Consider the following 22,771-nt stretch of genomic DNA (forward strand, 5'->3'; position numbering starts at 1 on the left):
CTAATGTAGCAAGTACTCCAGGAGTAGGCAATACTTCTTCCTGCAAAGTGCTGGCAAGTGCCTGAAAAGTGATCATACCACTGCCCTGGAGGAGCTCCTATACCATGTGGAAGGGAAGACACAAGATACCTGCAGGTACCTCCTAGATGCTGTTCACCTTGGCAATGAGGTTCTTAAAGCAGCACATGGTGAAATAAATACAAGGCAGATTTTTCAGTGGCTTACTCTAGATTTTTAACTATTCTAAAGGCAATTCATCTTTTAACATGCTGCAGGTAGGGCAGGTCACCCCTGCTTAATCACAGACTTGTCAAGTCTGTCACAAAGACAGCTAGAATGAGACAGGACCTTAAGAAAGGTGTGACACAAGGCCATTGGTGAGGTAGGTGAGAATAAAAATTGGGTAAGGGGGCTGGAAAGATGGATTGGGATTCAAGAGACCCTCTGGCAGAGGACCCAGGTCCAGTTAGTACCTAGAACCTACATGGCAGGTTTCAACTGTCTGAAACTCCAGTTCCAGGGGATTCAATGCCCTCTTCTGGCCTCCACGTGCACTCAGTAAACTTACACATAGGCAAAACACTCATATATATTTAATAAAAAGAAATAAACCTAAAACAAAAAGAAGACCCGAAGGAAGACCAGCAAATGTTGTTGGCTGCTGCTGCTGAGACACCATGGGATCAGCCAAAAGTCTCAGGTCAGTTTACACTTCAGAAAGAAAGTATACCTTGAGAATGTTTCTTCTGGCAAATTCTTCGTTTGTCTCCCTTCACTGCGTTCTCCTAATGTTGAATTACCGTCTCCCTCTCTTAACCTGCTAATTACTGGACAGGAGATTAAATATGGAGAGAAGGAGAGTTCCTGAATACGAGAAAGAACAATATCTTCGGTTGACTGGGAAATGAGAACCCTCAGAATGGCTAGGATTCCAGATATCCACAGCTGCACGGTGCTTACAGAAGCCTAAAAAAAAAAAAGAGAAAAAGAAAAAGAAAAAAAATGCTAAAGCTAAGAAAAAATGATTAAACTTCCCTTTGTTAATTCCAAGGAAGAAAATTACCCTAATTTACTACTTCACCAGAAAGTCCCTACAGCACTGGTTCCAGGTATGGTCCTATAGAAGCAGGATCAGGCTCAGGTGAAGAACTGGAAAAATGTAAATTCTCCCACTCACCAGCTGTGGCAGATCTGGGCCGGAACCCGCCCTCTAGTGCATCAGCAGTGTCTGGTGAGACTCACCATAGTGCTTGGAGTGATGAACATACTCCGCAAAAGCATATCCACGGGACGTAGTGAGGAAGGAGCCAGAATCTCAAACAAGGTATTTAATACTCCAAGGGCTTCATGAGAATCAATGTGCATCTGTGGAATTAAGCATGTCTGTGGTACCCAACTGAAATGCCAGCTTCACACACATAATTCCTGCACCTCGAGGGCACACAATCACCACCATTCCTATCATGTCCTTGCAGCTAAAAGTTAAAAGCATTTTACTTTCAGAGGTAATCCTATTTCAGAACAGTGTATCAGCTGCACTCTACTTTAGCAATAGCCCCAGTAAAGCTTCAAGACAGTCTCCATTCCAGACCTCACATCCTTCCCTTTCCAGCTGGACTGCTATAATCTCAGGGACTATGCATTGCTCTCTGCTCTGCCTGAAACATTCTCTTGAAGGTATCTGCTAGAATTGCTCTGTTCCTCCATGTTTACTCAAATGTCACCTGCTGTACAAGGCTTTTTTTGGTCATTGATTGAACAATGAATGCATCCTCCTATCCTGACACTATCCCTTTCCCACAGATAACTACTATCCTGATATTTTATACGCTTTGATAATGTATTCCTTTGTTATCTACCTTATTATTCATTGTCTGCCTCAATGAAAGCTTGACTCTAAGGTGGGAGAACACTGCTTTTCAATATATTTTGTTCAGTCAAGTATTGTCTATCTATCCCTGCACTACTACTTAGCACACGAAGACAGTAACTACTGATACAGTATGCCTACAAGTGTTTATGAAATGAGGAGAACCATGGCTACTTTGTGCTTTCTAAAGAACCTATTTCAAAAGCAGTGCCTTGCCATAAAACAGGGGGTTTCATTCAAAGCATGGCTAGAGGTTAATTTGGTAGCTTCTCAGGTTTTCTGGTAGAATTGTCTATAGCCAGGCTCTGTCTGTTCTCTATCTTCTTTTGTAATGGTGCTATGGTAAAAGTCACGCAGACTTCTGTGCTTTTAGGCACACTCGGTCCAGGAGCCAGGGCTGTTTGTTTCCATAAGATGTGGAACAGCCAGATGACTGCATTTTCTGAATTAACTAGTAATGTCATTTTATTATAGAAATTCTGAGCAAGTGATGAATAACTGCTAGGTTACTGTGTAAGTAAAAAGAAAACAAACAAATGGAAAATCATAAAGCTAAAGATCAAATAAAATACCTAACTGACTAGAATAAAGGAGTCAGGATAATAAAAAAGGACTCAGTTGAAACGACTCAGTCTGTAAGTCAGAACTGGGCCAACCAATTGCAGACGCTGCACCCTCAAGCTCTGTGAGGATGGAAACCCTCAATACCCTTTCTGACCTTAATTCCCCCACTTATAAAGTGAGAAGGTAATTTCAACCTCAAAGGAAAATGGGAATAAAAGAAGCTACTTGCCCCACAACCAGCAATCAGAACAATTTTCAGAGCAAGAACCTGTCGGGATATAAAGATCACAACCCAAGCATCTCAGTCCTCTCTGAAATAAATTACACATGATGGCAAACCAAGACCACAGTGACAAACCTGCTGCTTGGCTAACATGGGCAGGATGATGTCGGCGACCTGCCGAGATAGCCGTTTCCACTTGTCCTCGTTCTCTTTGTGGCACTGCTGCAGAACGAGGATAAACATCTCCAGCACCTGCAAGAATGGGTAGGATCAGAGTACTTCCTGATCCAGGACCTCTACTTTGTCAAGTCCCACATTGTTCCCAGCTCAGCAGGGCAACTTTCTGGTTCAAAGATAAGATATATATAATCCCCAATGAAGACTGAGGAAGTCACAAATCTATATCCTGTGATATGTGAATGTGAAGCAGACCAAAACAAATAAAACAAAACCAAAAACAAACAAACCCCCACAGACACAAGGACAGAAGCAGTAAGCTCCAAGGGCACGGGTGAGCCAGAGCCACGCTGGGCTCAGGAAGACTCAGGAAGATAGTAATCAGTATTATTTCTACGGCATTATAACATTTCATGAAGAAAGAAATCAAGGAAAAATCAGACTTACATTAATCTGCAGAACTCAAAGACAGTCTTGAATAAACACTCTATGGGATGGATATCTTATATTCCTATGTACTTTAAATCCACCTCAGTGCTCTTTGCAAAAGCAATCTATTTTCGATTAGCCCTCACAACAGTCATACAAAGCTGAGCATGAGTTTATTGGTAGTCATTTTGGTCATTCAAAATAGATGTATTTATTACCTAGAAAAAGTTTGTAACAGAGACACCTGGTCCACTGCCCATTTTGTAGAGAAAGTCTTATTGGAACACAGTCATGCCATCTGTACACAGACTGTCTGTATCTACTTTCCAGGTACTACAGACTGGGAAGGCCACAAAGCTTGCAATGCTGGTTAGTTTGTGGTTTACAAAAAAGAATCTACTAATCCCTGAGTTATAAAATATGGCTGCTATAAAAGATGCACACCACCTCAGGGACAATATAAAGCCTAATCCTACTACTGTATGCCCAAAGCTGCCTCTCTTCAAGGTCCAAGCGCAGTGCTCATGCTACACAAGAACCTCTTTAGTTCATGGGCATTCAAGAATCTCCATGAGGCATACTGAGACCCTGACCTGTGTATGCACAAGTGGTATGATCTTCCCCAAGGCACTACCAGCCCTGCCATGCTTGCCAGGGTCATCTGCTTACTCTCAAATTACTTTTTGCCTCTTGTATTTTTTTATTGTAGTCATGTGACTTAACTAAGCATTAAACATTTAAATATTACGATTGATCAAAATGTAACAAAGAAAGTGCTGTTTAGACTTGTGGTTTTTCATGAAGATTCAGAGAAAGGCAGCTGAAAGGAACTAATAAAATAGAGAGGGACAGGCAAAAGTACAAGTTTAAAAGGGACAAAAATTAAGAAAACTACATTTCCACACATGGATTGACTCATAGCATTTAAAATCCCTGTTCCAGCTTAGGGGAAACAAAACTAGAAATGAGTACAAATAAAAAAAAAGTGACTGTTTCAAGAAGTAAATACCTATTTATTTTATTTCGGATTTAAAATTTCTAGTATTGGGCTGGAGAGATGGCTCAGTGGTTAAGAGCATTGCCTGCTCTTCCAAAGGTCCAGAGTTCAATTCCCAGCAACCACATGGTGGCTCACAACCATCTGTAATGAGGTCTGGTGCCCTCTTCTGGCTTGCAGACATATACACAGACAGAATATTGTATACATAATAAATAAATATTTTAAAAAAATAAGTAAAATAAAATTTCTAGTATTTTTAAAAAGTCAATGGTTTAGATCAACACTGCCAATTAACTGATGCTTGAACCATGTTTGAGAATACACAGCCTCTGTTACATTTAGTACCTAGTGCATTTTCTTCTTTCACTGCCATTTACTTTTGTTTTTGTTTTTTGAGATGGTTTTTCTGTGTAGCTTTGGTGCGTGTCCTGGCACTCACTTTGTAGACCAGGCTGACCTTGAACTCACAGAGATCTACCTGCCTCTGCCTGCCAAGGGCTGAGATTAAAGGTGTGTGCCACCATCAGCTGGCTCACTACCATTTCTTCAAGTCCCAGAGAACCCAATGCTCCTGAGACTGTTCACCACACACAGAACCTCATGGAAACAGCATGCTTATCCATGTTGATGATGTGACTATCACTGTACCTTCCGCTTACCTGATGGTACTGGATGAGTCTCAAAAGCATCGACACCACCACCTCCTTCTGGGTTTCAAGCTCTTTCCCTGCATCAGCTTTGTTTGTTCCTCTTAACACAAACAGGTCATGGACAATGGGCTGCAGAGCAGGTATGGCTGTGGGCACAAAAGATTGAGCAAAAGATTGTAGAAAAAAATGACACTTAGACAACTATCAAGACTTTCAAAGTACTTTTAAGAAACAAAGGAAACCTTAGTTGGTACTTGGCTTACAGAATGGACTGATTAGGATTGTTAAAAAGTGTATTTGAAATCATGATCATGCTATTGTAAGAGGTCATGGTTCTTCCTCTCAACACTGATTAACAGCTTGTCAGTGAAGGCTTCTAATAACAACAAAAACCATAGATTTAATATCAAATGCAGCATCACTTCTGACAAAAAGTGACTGAAATCAAAGTCAATTTTAAAATAAGAAAGCATTCCAAATAACCAAAACAGTAACCTCTCTACTTTATGCATAAACTACCTGATTTTACTTAAAAAGATGTTAAATATTGTGGTTACAGGTAGCACAATTAATTAAAAACCCAGAGACAGAAATTGGAGTTCAATCTGAAGGCCAGAAAAGCAAAATAGTGCCAGGTGGTGGTGGCGCACGCCTTTAATCCCAGGAGTCAGGAGCAGAGGCAGGCAGATCTCTGTAAATTTGAGGCCAGCCTAGTCTATAAGAGATAGGACAGGCTCCAAAGCTACAAAGAAACCCTGTCTCAAAAAAAAAAAAAAAAAAAAAAAAAAAAAAAAAAAAAAANAAAAAAAAAAAAAAAAAAAAAAAACAAGCCAAGATAAAACAAAACAAAGCAAAACAGCCAGCCACTGACTCTTACTTCTACCTCAGTCTGAAATGACGATCCTGCTTCAGAAATCTCAGAATGTGACTATGAGTGAGAGCTGTCTCCTCTCTATATTCCTCTCTAGTGCTGGGATTAAAGGTATACACCACCACTGCCCAGTTTCTACGGCAGGCAAACTAGCGTAGCTACTATGATTAAAGGTGTGTGTCACCACTGCCTGGTCTGTAAGGCTGACCAGCGCAGCTGTTTCACTCTCTGAACTTCAAGCAAACTTTATTTGTTTAAATACAAATGAGATATCAATACAGTTACATAATATATTATAAGTCAAGGTATTAGATTTATTATACTGTTTAAGTTAAAAACTGACTCATTAAATTAAGAATTTTTTTTCAGGTCTTACTTATTTTTATCCAAAATAGGAGTCAAACGAAATTAATTGTTTTAACAGTATCATATAGGAAAACAATGATAATAGAAATGGCTTTAATTGGTACACAGCATACTGATACCTACTGAAATGCATACATACATTCCTGAATTTTGGTAACACAAACATCCTGACCATCTGTGACATATGCACAAATACTTAGTGATATGAATATGCATGTACACATATACATGCAAACATACACTCTGTATACGCACACATTCTGGTGGTCTATGGTAAGAATATATACATATCCAGACCCTCAGTGCCACGTAACATCCTTGCTTTTACTTGCTTACTGAACTTCCTCCAGATGAGCAAGTAACCTAGCATGAAGTAAAATGGCTGACTGCCACTAATTCTCAGTGCAATGACACTACAAGTCCAGGAAACCTTACATCCATGTATGTTTTAAAAAACATTTTTTTATGTGTATCAGTGTTTTACCTAAATGTATGTTTGTGTAGCACCTGTATTCAGTGCCTTGAGAAAGCCAGAACAAAGTGTCTGATCTCCTGGAACTATGTGGGTACTTGAAACTAATTCCAAGAGCAGCCAGTACTCTTAACTGCCGAGTCATCTCTCTAGTTCCTAATTTTTACTTTATTATTTGTTTTTCAACACATATATACAAGTGTCCTCAGAAGCCAGAAGAAGGTATCTGATCCCCTAGAATTGGACATCGTAAGTCACCATATGGGTGCTTGGAACTGAACCCAAGTCCTTTGAAAGAGAAACTGGTACTGAGCCATCTCTCCACTTGAGTCTGTGTATTTGACTGTAATCAACTAAACCATCTATCAGCATTTCATGGTCTGTGCTCGGATGGAGCATGAGAGGCAAAGTTGATGAAGACTGAGAGGGCTGATCAATGCCTCTGGTCAGTTTAGGCTCTCCTGTAGAGGTTAGGTGGAGTCTGCAAAGTTCTTAGAATGCACCTATACCAAAGCTCAGAAGCTTCTAGATCAGCAGTTCTCAACCCGTGGGTCTCAATCTCTTGGAGAGGGGCATTGAATGGTCCTTTCATAGGGGTTGCTTATCAAATATTCTGCATATCAGATATTTACATTACAATTAATATCAATAGCAACATTACAGTTATGAAGTAGTAACTAAAATAATTTTATGGTTAGGGGTCACCACAACATGAAGAACTGTATTAAAGGGTCACTCAGAAGGTTAAGAGGCACTGCTCTAAACTCTTAGCAAAGGAGTAGGGAGAATCCAACAGGGAAAGGCTAGAAGACTGGAGTTAAAAGTTCGAAGGAAGAATCACGACACATTCTTTTTGGTCATTGTTGCTGATGTACAAGTCAAGACCTAGCTGAACAGCCCAGGCTGGCCACAACTCACGGTCATCCTGCCTCCACCTCAGGAAGGCCATTAACAGAGGCATACACCATCATACAGCTACAGAACATTCTTAAAATACACACCACACCTACTTTATCAGCTAAAGGGGGAAAGCTAAGTGGCTAACCATTAGCTATGGTTCATATTTAAGCTTCAGCAAAATAATCAGGCAGCCATGGCATCAACTTGAAGTGCAGGGGTTTTAAAAACCAATGTGCAAAGAAAACTTTAGCTTCCCCATAGTTCTAAATTGATTAACCTTTTACTTTCATGCAGCATGCTTACAAAATATAGTTGTATATAAAATTCAAAGTGTGGTTTATTAAACATTGACTAGCTTATCTTCTAAAATATAATGTAGCAAAACAGAAAACCCCAAAGTTTTGTTTTCCCCAAGGAAATGTCCAACTACAACACCAAAACCAGTAAAAAGAAATCAGAATTTATAGCTAGGTTTGGTGGCATATACCTTTAATTCCTTTACTTAGGAGGCAGAGGCAGGCAGATCTTTGCGAGTTCAAGGCCACCCTGATCTACAGAGTGAGTTCCAGGACAGCCAGGACTGTTACATAGAGAAACCCTGTCTCAAAAGAACAAAAAAAAAAAAAAAAAAAAAAAAAAAAAAAAAAAAAAAAAAAAAAAAGGAAGGAAGGAAGGATGGATGGATTCAGAATTTGAGTTGTAAACGCAGGTCATTTGTAGAAAGTTGAGTAGCATGCACGAAGTCCTGGGTTCTATCCCTACACCTTACAAACCGGGAATAGTAATCATGCCTATAATCCCAGCACTCAGGAGGTAGAAGGAGAATCAGGAGTTCTAGGTCATCCTGGGTTTCATAGTGAGTTCAAGTCAGCATGGGATACATGAGAACTTGTATCCAAAAAAAAAAAAAGTCAAAATTTGATTTGACAAGCTAGATTTAAAATTCTTCTAAGTCTAGAGGTGTGATCAAAATTAAAGTACTTTGCTCATATAAGGCCCCAGATTTGAGCCTATGCCCTCCCTCTGAAAAAGAACAAAGCAAATACAAATGACAAAATTAAAATTTTGTTTCATAAACAGAATCTATCTGTATCTTAATCATGTCACTATTTTTATATTTTCACTTTTTTATATATTTCACAATTGTTTAATGTCCCTCAAATAGTTTACAAATTTTTGTGAATAAGTAATGTGCTTTTTTTCCCTTCTCAAACATCTCTAACCTATGTGCAGCATGCATGAGCCCCCATACATGCACACAGACAGCACATGCAGTGCAGAGCTGTGGTTCAGTTAAAAGTGGGTAGAGGTGAGACCAAGGACAACAAGCAAACATGTATCCCATTACCATGTGTAACAGCCTTCCTTCCACTGGCCATGATGCCATCACATAGCTGGATGATTTTAGGAATTCCAATGATCTGTTTTGAATGGTAGCGCTCATAAGACAGTAAAACCAGGAAGAAAAATATATTTGGAATAATTGCCTCTGATTCCCTAGAAACAAAAACACCCATTTAGACATTTCTTTTTAAAAACTAAGATAAGTGATATGCATACACAGCATAACATAGATCAAGATTCAACCTCAGGAAAAGTACTAGGGTAAAGCAGATTCTACAACCTCATTTAACCCCACCCACACCACTGGGTTTCCTGCCTCTGCTCACGGGGACAGTCTATTGGTTAGGAGAGTGAAGCTCCAGCAGGAGAGGCACCTTAAACATTGGATGCCAGCAAGTAAGATCGTCCTAGCACTTCATTTTTTTTTCCTCTCTTAAAGAAATTCAGACACTAAGGGAAAATGTTCCCTGATCAAAACAACAGAGTCAGGTCAGGGTGTCATAATCAGAACAAGACCTGGGTCTCTAAATCTCGGGGACTCTCAAAACACTCTCCAGTACTGTGCTTTACAAACTACTTATTAAGAACTGTAATTTTCAAAAATTACAAATCTGTTGCATGTACTGTTAGATTATTAAAGCTTTAATGTCTAGCAAGGAAAACTGCAGTCAATATAACTAAAGTTAATAATCACTTCCTTTACTAAATCATGGCCTAAAATTGTTCCCTCTAAAGTTAGGGAACAGGGTTCCACTATGTAAGAAGACGCCACTTAGTGACCTGTCACAATAAACATACACTCTGAATGTTAAATGAGAACACACTAATGAACAAATGCACAACTGTTTCTAAGCACATCTTGAGAAATGTTTTCAGCAAGTGTTCAGCAGAGTAAAAGTGGAAAACATGTAAATCAGACCTCCATTGGAAACCAGCAGCACTTGAAACGCCTATGACTATACGGACCTAAGATCACACGTGTTAGATAACAAGGACAATAACTGAAGTAACTAAACAGTAGTACCTGAACTGGCCCACTTCAATGTACTCAAACTGCTTCAGCACAAAACCGATGAACACCTACATCAGGAAAAGAAAAGCTGTCATCAGTCACAGGCTTACAACATAAAAGCCAGGTACCTTTTTGTCTACTGATCTGTGAACTATTCGCAAGCACATACACAGTAAGATTAGCTTGTTTATAATAACTTTCTCAAAGCTACTCTAAAGTCAGGTAGCTGCAGAATACCTCCAGACATGCCTTCAGGAACTGGTCAGGGCAGACAGGTTGGTATAGGCCTGTAATCCCAGCAAAGGGAGAACTAAGGCCAGCAGATCAAAGTTTGAGGTCAGTCTCGGCTGCATGATAGGACTCTGTCTTACAAAACAAAGTGACTAAATACAGAGATGAATCCTCACTGGGAAAATAATAAATTCTAGCTATTACTCATAATCACATCTGAAGACTTTTTCCAGAGAGTGGTGATCTAACAGCATGAGTCCTGTAGTACACAATGCCTAGATGCTGTCTGTGACAGACACTAGAGGAGCCAGGAGGAAAAGCCAACCCTAGGAACAGAGACAGTATCTGGGCTGAAGAGCTGGTCTATGTGACTCATTTTCTGTGAGATTTCATCACCCTAGAAGAAACTCCCACAGATGAACAACAGAACTTACACCCATTGCTTTGCAGTTCTGGGGCATGCATAGACATTCAGTAGATGCTTAGTAAATCAGTATCTGAACTGAGTTTGTGCCTCAGTTTTCTGCATTTATCCCTCTACAGGACCCACTGATGAAAGTCACGAGAACAAACAGGAGGTCAGAGTTCATGGTAAGAAAAACAGACTATCACCAGTGGTTGGCTAGGAAGCTTTGCTGGTATGAGGCTTGGGCCCAGAATGAAGGACATACATTCAGACATGGGCACAGCACACAAAAATCTGGAAGTCCTGAGCGTTTTCAATGTCAAGTAAAAGGCAGCAATTTTAGGAAGAAAAACAAAACACCTTTCTGTTTTAGAGGAAACACTCTAGATAGAATAACTACAGAAATTATCTGGCAAGACAGCCAAGTCTACCTAACATATCTACTAGTGAATTAATTTTCTATCTATGATGAATAGCTCAAATGGAGATGATTTTACCTCTGCTGAGTAGGAAGTAGGAAAGTGAGAAGAGAGGTAGGCTGCAGTCTTACAGGTATTCTACCTAAGATGCATCCATCAGTGTTCTAGAGACTGCAATCCTATCTATCTATCCACCAGGTACAGCCCCAAGCCTGTTTCTTCTCCAGACCACATAGAGGACAACTGTAGAATAGGTTACCATGGTATGGGAATGAAGGAAGCACAACTATGGTGGCCTGAATAATAAATTTCCTTCATAGGCTCAGATGTAAACGGTCCCCTGCTGATAGTGTCTGGGAGGTAAAGCCCTGCTGAAGAGAGTATGTCACTGGGTACAGGCTTTGAAAGTTTATTGCTTCACCCTACTCTAGTTCATTCTCTTTGCTTCTTGAATGTGGATGGAATGTGAGCTTTCAACTTCCAGCTCCAGATGTCTGTGGCCACACCGGCCTTTTTTATTTTAGATATTATGTGTTAAGGTTTTGCCTAAAGAAGACAGAAGGTGTCAGATTCCCCAGAACTGGAGTTACAAAAGAGTTCCTGCCATGTGGGTGCCAGGAAAACAAATCTGGGTCTTTTAGAAGAGCAGCAAGTTCCCTTAACTACGGAGCCATCTCTCCAGTCCTCACGATGGACTGACTCTAATCCCTCTGAAACCATAAGGCAAAATAAGTTTTCTCCCATATATTTCTTTTAGTCCTGTATTTTATATTGAAGCAGTAAAAAGTAACTAATTTAGAACTTACTACGAAAGTGAGGTATTGTAAAGAACCCTACTGCTGTTTTTTGGAGGAATGTGGAAAAACTTTGGAACTCTTGAGTAGGAAAGTGGTTAGTTACATACCGTAAGCAGAACTTAATGGACAGTTTTAGTAGAACTAGTAGTAGTTCTAGTAGTGGCAAGGATAATGCAGAATGTTGAGAATAACTCCTGGCTCTTGAGGTTTCAAAAGAAACAAGATCTTTATTATCCAATAGACTTGAGGTCATTACTGAGATATTTTAGTAAAGTATCTGCCTGGTTTTTTTGTTCATGTCCTAAGAAGTTGGTTGAGTCTAAATTAAAAAGTAATGGACTAACTTCTTTGATGAAGGAAATTTCAAAGACAACATAACATTGAGTCTACGGACTGGTTATTACGGATAACTCTTATGCATGTCTAGAGTGAAAAAGAACAAAAAGGGCAGAAATAAAAATATACAGTTTGGAGAGAAAAAGCACTAACAAGCATTAACATTGCTCCGTACCCCATATGTGCGCTGAAAGAGAAGCTGTAATTGCTAAAGAGATTAGTGCCATTAAGGAGAGGCTTCCTGGTCTGCATTGTAACAATGAGAAGGGTGCTGTAAGGGCAACACCTCATCCAGCTAAGTTTCTAACTTGTGAAAGGAGACCACTGGGTGTTGCTGGCCCCTATAGAGCAATTGTTTCAAACAAGAAAGTTGTTGCTAGTGTGGTCAAAGGGGCGGAAGTCCATACCAAACTGTTGGCCAAACTTGGCAGAATTTTCCATGTGGAATTGGCTTTGGAGGCATGAAAAATCCAATAGTGAGAGGATCATAGATACTTCTGTGGTTTCAGACAACTGCCAAGGTCAGGCAACCATGAGGAAGAGGAGTCTTTGCAAGAAGCCCCAAGAGGCCATTCATGAAGCTATGAAAGTTAAAACCTGGAGTGTGGAGACACCAAGATGTTGCAGATGTCGGACCTGTGCTATCTGCAAAGAGCTACGTACATGGAGTGAAAGAACTCAAGGAAGAGAGAGATGTATGTGATAACAGCAAAGTTCAAGGGGCTGAGCCATCTAAACCCTTAAAAACTCAAGAACAGAAGAATACATGGAGCTACAGGTTTTGATGTTTGCCCTACTGGGTTTTGGTATTACTTTGGTTCAGTATTTGCTGTATCCCCATTCCTACATTTTGGAATGGGAATGGATATTCTACAGCACTGTAGATAAGAAATATGTAATTTGCTTTTACAAATCAAAGGGTGGTATAATTAAGAAATTGCCTTTGGTCTCAAACAGGACTTTGGACTTTTAAACAGTGTTGAGACTGTAAGACTATGGGGGCTTTTGAAGTTGAACTAAATGCACTTGGTATTATGATATGACCATCAGTCTATGAAGGCCAAGGATTCTCCCCAACTGGCACATCCTTGTAACTCACACAGAAAGAGTAGCCCAAAAATCATAGCACAAAAATGATGATCAATTTTTAACAACCTAAAGACAATTTCTTCTTGGAAAAGGCACGGAAATAAGGTTTCCTTGAAGAGAATTTGTATAGTAACTATGACTGGTGGGCAAGGCATGGTGGTACACTGAGTACAACTAGTGCTGCCCTACCACTAAGAAAAATGGCAATCCCTCCCCCTGCAACCATTAACTGCCAATAGCTTTTCAGCTAGGGTAGGTCTCTGAGCCCCAGTCCCAGTCATGCTGGGGTGCTGACTGGTGTGATCTTGTGCAGGTGATGACAGCTGCAGTGAGTTTGTGACCTTAGCAGCTCTGTCATGTCCAGAGACAGCACTTCATAACACCCTCCCTCCCTCTACTCCCTACCCTACTCATTCTGCAGTGTTCCCTGAGCCTTAGAGGGGAAAAGAGGTTTGAAACAGATGTCCCATTTAGAGCTGAGCACTCAACATCCACTGCCCACTGAAAAAGGAAGCTTCTCTGATAAAATAACCCATTTTTAATTTTATTTATTGTTTTTTGAGACAGGGTTTCTCTGTATAGCCCTGGCTGTCCTGTAACTCACTCTGTAGACCAGGCTGGCCTTGAACTCAGAGATCCACCTGCCTCTGCCTCCCAAGTGCTGGGATTAAAGACGAGCACCACCAGCACTAACTGAAGATCACCAATTTTTAAGAAATATGAATTTTGCATAAATGCCATCCTACCAGAATAAATCTTAAATTATATCTTATAAATTAAAAAAAAACCACCTTGTTTTGGAGTTGTGAGTAGGTATACAGATGTGGAAAACATATGGAAATTTCTAAAGCCTAACCCAACTGGAACATGGTACAGACTCGGGACAGCGTCTTTTCAGGGTAATTTGTATTCAGCTAGGTATGGTGACTATCAGACAAAGAGACAAACCTGATCCGAATCCAGCAGACAGTAATTGACCCGCAGCTGAACCAGTTGTGCAAGCAAATCCAAAACCTGCTTCTGTAACTGTACAGATGTCGTGGTGGTGTACTGCTTCAAAGCTTTTATAACAAGAGGCTCAAATAATCTAATGTGATTGTGAATAGCATTCTATAGGGAAAAAAATGAAAGAAACCATTGTTGCAATTAAAAGCTTCTGGCAACCAATCTAGAAAGCGCTGAGCTCCATTTGCATCCCTGTGGCTTGGCCCACATGCCACCTCTAGCTGCAATGCCATTCACCTTATCTGCACGGTTCTTTGTGACGCTTGTGAGGTTCGTCTTCAGTTGGGCAGATACTTTCTGGAGTACATCAAACCACCTGCAAAATGACCAAAAGCAGAAACAACAAATTACCTTTTAATAATCTCTTTTGTACTCAGCCATCCATCAGTTCAACTTCATGTTCAAATAATCAGAACATGTCAAAATGAGACTTGGAAAGGGCATTGGGTATAAGGGCTGCATGTGCTTGAGATAACAGGACTCATCTGAGAGTGCAGCTGTGCAGCACCTATGCTGTACCTACAGAAGTAGTTCGAACCCATGTTTGCTGTTACAGGAAACTCACTCCCCAGTCTACTCTCTAAGAGGGCTTAAAAGAAAGGTGAGAGCTGTCTGGAAGGTAAGTAATTTACATATATCATTTGGTTTTCTTGGAGGAAGACTGATGGAGCCCACAAGTTCAACATCAGCCTAAGCAACATAGAGAGATACCCATGTCATAAAATGTTTGAAAAGACAGCAAAACAGGAACTATGGGTACACACATAAGCATCAAGATAAAGCCCAGAATAGGAATATTTCCTTGATTCCAACATTGTCTGGTCATCATAAAAAGGAAAACAAGGATTCTACTATCATTACTACACAGAATAGCATCTCAAATTAGGGTTATAATGGGGCTCAGTGGTAAAATACATGGCCAGCATATAAGGCCCTAAAAGGAAGAAGGAAGGGTGGGCTGGACTTCTACATTCCTGGCATAAAAAAGATTAAAATAAATTCATGTAGAAATCAAAAATAACACACCCCAGACTTTTCTGTGACTTTCAATACCTCTAAACACTAGTACCATTATACCATTTTGAAGGCAGTCTTTTGTGTCATAGAACAAACCACCACTGACACATGGCACCTTACTATAAAGAATGTCTGTCATTCAAGAACACTTTCAAGTACCAAATGCTTTCAGTAGGTGAGGACACTATGTGATCCACTTCTAGTCCAGGGCAGGATTTGGAAGTTAGAAATCATGCTTCACAGGCAGCCAGCTTGGGTTCCTTCTCTCCAGCCTGCCACCTCTAGATGGCAGTCTACAACATAGCTCAGCCAGCAGCCTTCAAGGGAGGGCTATACATTACTCATCTCTGCGTCATCAATGACAGATTTGCACCATAATTATTACCCCGAGGCATCATGCTCCTGCTCCGCCTGCACCATGTTCCTCAGGCTGGCATCAGCCAAGGCCTGCGTGAAGTGCGTGTATGGTGCCATGAAGCAGTAGTGATATAAGCCTGGCCTCACACTGGAAGAGCCAAGACGCTGTGCTCGGCATTGAGACTTGCTGGGGTTGGAAGCCAAGCCATCAAACTGTGAGGCCAAGTTTGTCCCAAAGAGAGTCTTCAATAGCTAGAATGAAAAAATTGAAACAATATTTTATATTGTTATAATATAATGATTGAAATGGTAAGTTGCAAGTTCCAGGTGAGCCTGGGCAACTTAGTAAGATCATATTTCAAAATTTAAAAAGTTTCAGTGACAGAGTACTTTCCTAGAATATATAAAACCAGGTTCAATCCTCCATACCACTAATAAAATGAAGAAAGGAAAACAAAACAAAAACAAAGTAAACACCCTTTAAGATTTTCCTTTCCCAGTAGCAAATCCAGCAGGAATATATGACGGAAGGTTTTGTTGTGAATCCCTATACGTCTGACAATTCCCACCATGTGGTGTCACTGTGCCAGGGATTCTCTATAATTCTTAGTAAAATGAACATTTTAGATATAGGTCCACTGGGATGAGGTAGCAAACACAGTCAAAGCAGTGAGGACCAGTGCTGCTTTTGATGCCCTCTGCCCCCTCACAGTCCCAATCACAGAGCAAGCAAGAATGACATCCAACCCTTCCTAATATCACACAATAAGCACCAGCTTCTAAAACTGAACTAAGTTTTATTGCTTCACCTGAAAGTGTTAGCACAAATCCCAAGGGACAGGAAATAATACTCACCTGCTGAACACAGACAGTTGCCATCATCGGTTCTCGACTAAAGCAGGATTTCAGGTATCCAAGGACCTCTTCAACACACTGAAAGGAAGAGTACAGCATTAAGTGACTCACAGGTGACCGATTACTGTTGCCAACTGGGAACAAGACAATCTCCATATAAATTGTATAACTGTTAGAGAAAGATAATCAGAGTAATATTTTAAATCAATCTCTTGTATCTACAATTATATTAAAATTGCTTTCTTGTACATTTCTTCACCAAATCTGTCACTCAATCATTCAATAACTAATCAAGTATCTATATCCATTCTGTTTTCAGGGCAGGCACTGAGAAATGTACAAAGGAGTCAAAAGCCTTGCATTTGTGGAGCCCTAAATGTAATCAGCTGAACAGAATGCTTAAGGCACTGTAAGAGTCACTGCCAATGAGACTCAGTGCAGCCTGCACACAATTCTCAGTGCACCATTGAAATGATACTAGGTGCTACAAATATAAAGAATGCAATTGCTGGCCTTCTGGAAGCTCCAGAGTTGTAGGGAACCAGATCTTTAACACAGACATCACAATGTAATATTAAGAGATTTCCATTTCTGCATTTACCCTCCTCTGCCTGAAATGACCCAAAATGTATTTTAAAGACTCCAGCTTTGACACCACATTCCTCAGATACAGGACATTAGGCCATAAATATTAGTGATCATGAAAGGTGAAACACTAGAAAGGCCCTAGGATGTTCCTAGATAAGGATCTTAAGAGTATTCCTAAGCTGTGATACAACAAGGGGACAGAAGCCAAGCTGGGGGATGAGGGCGCGAGAGTGAGTTCAAAGACCCCAAGAACACTGTATCTCACAGGATATAGTACCAAGTCGTCCAGAGATCACTGAAGATCTTGGGAGGGAGTACTTCAAAGACAATAAAGAAGCTCCCAAAGCCAGGGCCTGAGAAACAATCATCAGAAGAACTGAAGGAGCAGCATGGGACACTCACACAGGCTGGGAACAGTCTTACTCTCACCAGCAGACAAGCACTGGTAAAATGTTCAGTTAGGTCTGACTTCCTTTAGGAGAAGAGAATAATGAACCCCAGTTCAGGTACCGCAGCAACCCATCTGACAAATTGTAAAAGCAAGACCAGGAAGAGTGGCAGGTTTCATGTAACAGCACTACATCCCCTAAGATGGCTGAAGACAGCAGAATAAAAAATACCCAGCACTCAACAGAAAAGTTCAAAACATCAGGCATCCAATCTAAGACTAGTAAGCAGGAAAGGAAACAGGAAAACTCAATCAATAACAAAAATAAACATAATCAATTAGCCAAAAACCTAGTATTGAGAAAATTTTAGTATGTGTGTGTATGTGTGTGTGTGTGTGTGTGTAAATTTAGCAAAGTATATTAAATCAGTTATTAATTACAACTTTATAAAAAATGAAGCTCAGGCACAAATGGAGCAGCTATATTACATACCCTTCCCAAGGTTCAAGGCCCACCTCAGAACAAGAACAGAAAAAGGTTATGAGAACCATGAGTCAAAGAGCAAAACAACATGAACTGCTGCAATGTGAACTCCCAGACGATCACACCAGTTAGCATTCCAGTGGGAAGTGGAAAGACGTTCATAAGCCCAACCCCTAGCTGAGGAGCTACTATAGACAGTTGATGGCTTCTGAAGGAAGGAGAATCTGTTTTCTTTAAGAGCATAGAGCCTGTTTGATTTGCCACATTTCAGGGGATGGCCTCACACTGAGAAGTATATGAACAATGCAAAGTGGAGTTGATGGATTCTTAAATTAAAAGTGGAGGACATGGAGAGTTTAAGGGTGGATAAAAAGGTGTAGGGGGGAAGCCAAAAGAAGAAAAAAGAGGCTGTTGGGAGTAAAGATTATCAAAATACATTACATGATATTTTCAAAGAATTAATAAAAATATTTATTTAAAACAGTTAAATAGGAGCTTAGAGGTTAGAAGTGTTGGACTCTAGCATCCAAACACCGAGAAGGAATCGCCCCCAGAGACCATCTCACACACCACAGCCGATGCAAAAGCATGAGGATTTTATTAATTCTGTCATGACAGGGCCCCCCAGCATTCGGGAAGCCGAGGGACCTCGAATAGCGGGTACAGTCTACTTTTAAAGGGGCCACAGAAGCAAGGGGGGGTTGTTCTTTGACTATTCTGATTGGCTTATTTAAAAGGGCTATTACCAATAATTGACTGGAGAGCTGTTGCCAGATCAGTGAGATAAGAGGTCATTTTGACCCCGTTTCCCAGGGGACCGAATCAAAACGTACGTATATGGGTAATTGTTCAGGAACTGAGTACGTGCGAGTGTAACTGTTAGGTCCTTGGTTCCCAGGGGAAGAAGGGAAGCACTATGGCACAGAGGCTGAGAGGATTCAGAATTGTCAAAAATGGCTTCAGGGATTGTCTTAAAGTCTTACAGAAGCACTTATTGAGGGCCAGAATTGAGATCCCAGCACCCACATAACAAGCCGGGTAACCTGTGCACACCTATAACCCTAACTCTAAGCAGAGAAGAAATAAGACTGCTCAACTTTCTGGCTTCCAGCACAGAAGAAAAAAAATGGAGTGTCCAATTTAGGAAAAGACTCAGCCTCAAAGAAATAGATGGAGATGATGATAGAAGAGGACTTCCAACACTCTTCTGGCCTCCATGTGGCAGGTGCATGCACACACAAAGAATAAATATTTTTTAGGTTAAAAAAAGACAGGATATTTAAGGAGATATAAATCAGACTTCTAGTGATAAAGACTTAATGAGGAAAGACACAATGGATGGGATTTTATAGTAAAGCAGATGGGAAAGAAAAGCTTAGAGAAACTATGAAAGAAAAAGTAGATAAAGTAATTAAAAACAAATAAACCTAAAAAGAGGGCTGGAAATGCAGTAAAGAGTGAATACTGTCTGGGCTGGAGAGATGGCTCAGAGGTTAAGAGCATTGCCTGCTCTTCCAAAGGTCCTGAGTTCAATTTCCAGCAACCACATGGTGGCTCACAACCATCTGTAATGGGGTCTGGTGCCCTCTTCTGGCCTTCGAGCATAGACACAGACAGAATATTGTATACATAATAAATAAATAAATATTAAAAAAAAGGAGTGAATACTTTCTTGCAAATAACCTGATGGCTCCCAGCACCCACATTATGTGGCTCACAAGTACCTACAACTCAGCTTCAGAGGTTCTGGTGTCCTTTTCTGAATTTTGCTAACACCATGCACATACCCACACAGACACACATATATACATATGATTAAAAATGAATATAGAAAAACAAAACCCAAATCCTGAAAAAAGTAACAAGAAGGTAAGGGCAATTTTAAGCAACCAAATACAGGTTTTTAGAAGGTAATTAAAAGACCCTTAAGAGACAGGGTGAGGGAGAGGGTACAAAAATATTTCAGGAAATAGCTCCAGTTTTTCTAAACTGTGGAAAACTACAAAGCCCCAGATCCAAGAAACTCAACAAATCAAAGGTGCAAACAGAGCTAAAAGGAAACCACATCAAGGCTCATCATAATAAAATCATTCAAAACTAGCACCAGCTAGGAGAAACCAGAGGAAACACAACCCAGACCAGTAAGGAGTTATGTGGGGGAAAGTGTATTATACATAATGCAAGCAAAACTCACACATAATACATTTCAGTTATGTATAAAATTAGTGTGGAATAACAAGATCTACTTGTCAGTGGGAAATGAGAGCTATTTGTCAAGGTAATGGAATTATGACAGGGACGTCTCATACTAGAAGGAAGGTTATAAGGTATATGAGACAATTCTCCTTGTTCATGTGTTTTTGATATGGGTGGTCTTTGAACTCCTGCCACAGTTTCCCAAGTATCAGCCTCTGGTGGGACTATAGGTATGTACCATTATATCTAACTTACCAGGTGTGACCACCAAAACCAACTTTAGAACTGATAAGATCTGTTCACTAAACAAATGTTCGCTAAATGTTACTAGCTTCAGGCACTACTATAAACAATAAAGAGACAAAATTGTAAAACAGTCTGTTGCCTAATAGAATGGGTAAAAAGGAGAAAAAAAACAAGTGGGATAGAAAAACAGGATTCAGAGTATCTATATTGGACTTCTGCAGGCTTTTTTCCTTATCACCATTTCCTAAACAATACACTATATCAACTATGTAGACGGTGTTATAAGTCATTTCTAGGTAATTTAGTCTTTTGCGCAGATAGGGGCAGGCTTTCAAAGTTCAATACCATTTCATACAAGGAATATTAGCATGAATGATTTTCGACATGTGTAGTTGGCAGGGCCTGGGACAACAACACTGTATTTCACTTGGAGATACAAGCTGAAGATGGCTGGTTGACTTACCATGGAGTGTTCTAGAAATGAGATGTGTTGGTGGAGATCAAGCAAATGCTTTAGCACTGGAAGGATGTAGGTATGACCATATGGGCAGGAGAAAGACCACTATACTCAAAACTATAGTATATGAGCACAGATCTTCTACTTTCTGAGCTATGGATGGAACCAGTTGGCACCCTTGCTAATCTGGTTTTGTCCCTTTCTGTTTAAAAAGGTCAAAGAAGAAAAAAAGGATCCTGTGAGCACATTTTTCAACACATTCTAGACTAAATGAGGTATAAGGAAAACCCTTAAATGAAAAAATGTGGTAATCAGACCTGACACACTGGTAACAGACCTAATAGAACTGCCCCCACATACTGCAGTACTGGGGAAAAAATGGGATGCAGTCTCCCCGGTTGCTGTACCTGTAAATGTGCCTACAACACATGACTAGGAATCAGCTGAGGTACTCTGACCCAGGTCAAATGAAAACAACCAGACACAAACCTTTCCAATGTCCTGCAGTGTTGCCAGCTCTAGAATCTGAGAGAGGACGTCCAAGGCAGAGCGCAGGAACCCCCCAAACTTTTCAGTGCTGTTCTGAAGATCTAAGGTGACCTTGGCAAGGTGGAAGGAGAGAGCACACGGTTACTGGCACCACCGAAGTCTGGTTATCTACAACAAAGACACAAATGTTGTCTGCTGCGGGGAGATGCTTCTGCAATGCTGACCTATAATCTCACCATCCCAGGGGTGTCATTTCACATGTAGTCAAATCAGTCTTAGGATGACTAAGATTCTAAACACTTTAGCTTAATTTAAGTATATATCAATTATCCTGTTTCTACAGACTCAGATGAGGGGAAGTGCTTCTGCAAAGAACCAGCAACAAAACATTACAACAAGAAAAAAATCTGCCCGCTGAACTTGAATCTAACCACCTATGATGTAAATGAATACTGGGCAAAGTCAGGAGCAAGATATGGAACAGGAAAATGAGAGTGGGTCTTAACAGCTTCCTGCTGAAAAACTACACTTCCCAGTTTCTCATGAGGACTACAAGTCATTTCTGCCCTAATAAGAGGCTGCATCCCATCTTCTTCTGTAGGCATTCTGGCCCCCCTCACCATGGTCCTGCCTAAGGTCAGATAAAACCTCTTTCTTTCCACCTTTCATCTTCCTATAGCTACCTTAAATAATCTAACATGTGGTGCTGAAGACCTGTGAGGGGAAATCTGAGCTCACTACCCCCTCAAGTCACCCAGGACAAACCTTCCTGGCTCTCATACTTTCCCAGGCAGGGTCACCATTTCTCTCAGGCAGTCTTTTTTTTTTTTTTTTAAATTCCCCCCCCACTGTCTCCACCCTCTCTTTCTCATATTTGCCTTGACATAGTCTGACATTCTAGGCGGGAAGCCACATTGCAATCAACCAGAACACACATGCAACATACTAAATACCAGGACAAGGTAATCAATGGGAATTAACTCAGGGGTACCCTAGTTAGGTCTGGGAGCTCACTGCAGCTTTCTTCTGTCTCCTTTAAAGGCACCGGAGACTTTCCACTGGCTAAGAGAAAGTTTGGCTGAGAATTTTTATTCTGGAAATTCTCCACTGGCCTGCTACTTGTTCAGCCAAATCCCTGAAAACCTTCTTCTACTAGCTCTGTTCTGTTCTGTTCTGTTCTCTCTCTCTCTTTCTGTTTTCCCCTCTCCTCCCTCCCCCCCCCTCCATCCTTCCTTCCTTCCTTCCTTCCTTCCTTCCTTCCTTCCTTCCTTCCTTCCTCCCTTCTTGTATTTTTCTAGACAGGGTTTCTCTGTGTAATAATCCTGACTGTCCTGGAACTCACTTTGTACAACAGGCTGGCCTACTCTGGAGGCTCATTTGGAGCAGTTGGTTGATTTAAGGCTATGAGGATACTCTACAAGGCTGGATATTGACCCTTGTTTTCACCTTAATCCTGGAGCTCACGATGGGTTCGAAACTCTCCATTTCAAAGTACATACCCTCAGTGTGGATACAGGCTAACCTAAAAAGCTC

At 40.6% G+C, this 22,771-nt stretch overlaps 1 protein-coding gene across 3 annotated transcripts in view; it reads right to left on the reverse strand.

Annotated features, from left to right (window-relative positions):
- Nucleotides 1–22,771, reverse strand: part of Htt (huntingtin) — a 146,220-nt gene that overhangs the window by 50,273 nt on the left and 73,176 nt on the right. For all 3 annotated transcript variants that reach the window (XM_050140892.1, XM_050140891.1, XM_050140893.1), the window contains 11 exons: nt 21,239–21,349; nt 16,391–16,468; nt 15,564–15,787; nt 14,399–14,477; nt 14,105–14,266; nt 9,891–9,946; nt 8,871–9,019; nt 4,923–5,059; nt 2,793–2,909; nt 1,243–1,365; nt 731–966 (listed from right to left, as the gene is read on the reverse strand). In XM_050140892.1, the coding sequence (XP_049996849.1) occupies nt 731–966; nt 1,243–1,365; nt 2,793–2,909; nt 4,923–5,059; nt 8,871–9,019; nt 9,891–9,946; nt 14,105–14,266; nt 14,399–14,477; nt 15,564–15,787; nt 16,391–16,468; nt 21,239–21,349 (1,472 nt within the window). The remainder of the gene's footprint in view (nt 1–730; nt 967–1,242; nt 1,366–2,792; nt 2,910–4,922; nt 5,060–8,870; nt 9,020–9,890; nt 9,947–14,104; nt 14,267–14,398; nt 14,478–15,563; nt 15,788–16,390; nt 16,469–21,238; nt 21,350–22,771) is intronic.

Source organism: Alexandromys fortis, unplaced genomic scaffold, assembly GCF_014885135.2.
Source record: "Alexandromys fortis isolate MF-2015 unplaced genomic scaffold, M_Fortis_MF-2015_v1.1 scaffold_7, whole genome shotgun sequence".
NCBI lineage: Eukaryota > Metazoa > Chordata > Mammalia > Rodentia > Cricetidae > Alexandromys > Alexandromys fortis.